Source organism: Arachis ipaensis, chromosome B02 (genome assembly GCF_000816755.2).
Source record: "Arachis ipaensis cultivar K30076 chromosome B02, Araip1.1, whole genome shotgun sequence".
NCBI lineage: Eukaryota > Viridiplantae > Streptophyta > Magnoliopsida > Fabales > Fabaceae > Arachis > Arachis ipaensis.
The window spans coordinates 67834239-67837279 of record NC_029786.2 but is presented as its reverse complement, the minus strand read 5'-3'; the positions used below and the strand labels follow the sequence as shown (position 1 = coordinate 67837279).

The following is a 3041-nucleotide window of genomic DNA, read 5'->3' as shown; positions in this document are numbered from 1 at the left end:
CTTCTCCCGTTCTCCTCCTCTAATATATGTTCGCACATGTATGTGTGTGAAGAGGAATGACGGTGTGAGGGTGGGTGAGGGATTAGGAGGGTTAGAGTTTTGATTTGAAAATTAGGGTTAGGGTTGGGTAAAAAAGGTAAGAGTATGATATGTATTTTGATATAATTAGAAAATGGAATAATAATTTAAAAATTAAATATAATTATTTTTAAAGAAATACTCTAATTTAAAAAATTATATAAATTCTAATTAATTTTAAAGTTAAATCTCATAACTTTGATTTAATTACTTTAGTAAATAATTTTTTGTAAAAAAAAAATTATAAATAAACATAATAAATCACAAATAACTTATTATTTATTTTCTAAAAACTCGAAACCTTACAAAATACCATACATATCACACCATTTATCTAATAATCCTTGAAGGATAAATATTTATATTACATGCCACAATATTCTTTAATGTTAACGCTGTAACTGAAGTTCAGTAATGCAAGATGATCAAATGGCTTATACTTCAAAGGGTGCTCTTCATCTATAAGCTTTTCAGGTGCTTGAAGAATCCCTTTGTAAAAGGCAAACAAACCAAGAGAGTACCTCGTTTCATTCTTCTTATTATTATTCATCACAACTTTATGGTTCGGTGACTTGATTCTCTCATTGCTCCATGCCTACCAAAAGAGTAATAAGATCATATATAACATCATCACCAAGAAAAACTACTGTGCTTTCATTATAATCAGTGGATTATATAACGGTAGTATGTAGTGGTGCCATTTTAGTCTTTCTTATTTAACATAGTATTTATTTATATAATAGTAGTATGTTATTTAGTATTGCTTGTACACCAGATTGCCATTTTTTTTAATCTGGTATAATTAATTAAAGCCACCCTCTTTAATTTTTTTTAAAAAAATATAAAAATTTATTTTCCTTTTTGCATAAACTAATTATAATATCAAATTCAAACGAATGTTTTAAAAGTAACTTTTTCAGTAATTTTATTTTTGGTGAAGAGAAAATCAAAACAACTGAACTATATACATACTAATATATCAATAAATACTAACTTTTTATTAAACCTCCACATTTTTAATATGTATTCATACTTAGGTTACTGATACCTTCNNNNAACCATCGCCGGCCATGACCACAAAGGAATTAGTAGGAGAAAAATCAACATGGATCCAATTCCCATCTTTTGTCTCCACCATGAGTCCATTGACATGGTTTTGGTGAAGAATTGTTGTGAAGCTCTTGTCAGTGTGACACACCAAACCCAGTTGAGGCTCATCAACAACCTCTTTTGGTGATTTGTGTGCCAACAACCTTAGGAGATAACTTGTGGACCCCATGTATGCTTCATAATGCTCCTCCATTAGACCATAACTTTCAAATATCATTCTTGCTACCATTCGATCCAATTCTTCTGCTATCTTTGCATACTCAAACAAATTCTTACTACAAAAGTCAACAATAAGACGAATTAATTAATTAGGATATAACATGTATGTTCAGTATTTATATAGATGTATAGAGCATATTTAATGCTTGTTCCAAAAGCTTATTTTTATTTTTATACAAACTTAGCTATGTGTTGGAAGAATGGTTAAATGTGTGATTATTTCATGTATTATAAGTGTTCAAAATATACTTATTATACAATAATATATGTCTCTCTAATTTTTCGAAATAGAAAAATATCTTCAAAAACAAAGAGATTAAAAAAGTGAGAAAGTAAAAAAATAGTAATAATCATCATGAGGGAGTTCATTATCTTAATTCAAAGTGATTAGACTTTTATTTTTTGTTTTATCAATCTTTTTGTTTTAGAAAAATTAATTATTTCAAAAATTATCGGATTATTATCGCATCCTAACATAAGTGTAAAGACTAAGTAAAAAAAAAAAGCAAGATATTATTATAGAGAAATGATATAACACTATCAGATTTTATTGTTTTTGTCACCCGTTAATTATTAATATTTAAAAATATAAAATAAAATACATTGTTAAATTATTAGAATAAAAAAATTAGACTAAAGAAATTAAATTAATGACTAAGTGATAATCAAAAATAATAAATTCTTATCGTCTTCTATTATTTCTCATTATTATATTATGTATAAGTACCAGAAATGATGCCAAAGAGATATAGCTCAAATGACATAGTTTCTCCATACTCATTTAGAGATTGAGAGTTCGAGTTTCACTCTTAATTTTAAAAACAAGAAGTACCATAAATGATGATTTCCATTAGGCCACAATTTTTGAGCAAAGCCTTGAATGTTGTGAAGCGTTGTTCCCTCATCTATGCCCATGCTTTCATGGAGAGGAATCTTGGGGATCTGTCCAACGTAGCCTTTCAAGGGCATCCCCTCATAGTTGTTTCTCATTTTTGTTTCTGTTGGGAGATCAAACAGTTCCTTCATGGAATTGAAAACACCATTTTCAAGCTCATCACAAACTTTATCATACACAACTACAAAGCAGCCATGTTCTTCGAGTGCTTTGCGCACCCTCTCGCATGCAATTGACCAGGAATTGCTTCCCGGCTTCAGATCTTCTTTGGTGAAGTTTAGAATTGGAAGCTTCATTTTTTCTTCAGAACCCATGAATAATCAATAATTCTCTCTTAATTAATTGTTGTTTCTTACATAGCTTTTAATAACCTTTTTGGGTTTTGGGAAATATATATAATATGGAAGTTCGAAATGGGGTGAGGAGAAAAGTGTCTATGATTATTTGGACAAATAAAAATACTAAATGCAAAGAAAAAAATATTAGCCACCAAATTAATCATCGTATATTTGTTGTGTGTAGATATTTAATATTTATGTTGGAGAAATACTTAAAAAATCATTAAAATTTATTTTTTTGTCATTATTTTTAAACATCAATAAAAAACTTTTACATTAATAATTTAACAATATATTTTTAGTCTATATTTTTAAATATTACTGATGAATTGATTATCAAATTAATAAGTTTTTGATAGTCTTTAATATTTTTATTTATGTTATTTAATTTATTTTATATA

At 27.7% G+C, this 3041-nt stretch overlaps 1 protein-coding gene across 1 annotated transcript; it reads right to left on the bottom strand.

Annotated features, from left to right (window-relative positions):
- On the bottom strand, positions 336–2695 carry LOC107625404 (2-oxoglutarate-dependent dioxygenase AOP3). The gene is made up of 3 exons (XM_016328032.2): positions 2240–2695; positions 1121–1463; positions 336–673 (listed from the first exon to the last, which is right to left on the bottom strand). The coding sequence occupies exons 1-3, from the start codon at positions 2614–2616 to the stop codon at positions 443–445; spliced, it is 951 nt and encodes a 316-aa protein (XP_016183518.1). The 5' UTR covers positions 2617–2695; the 3' UTR covers positions 336–442.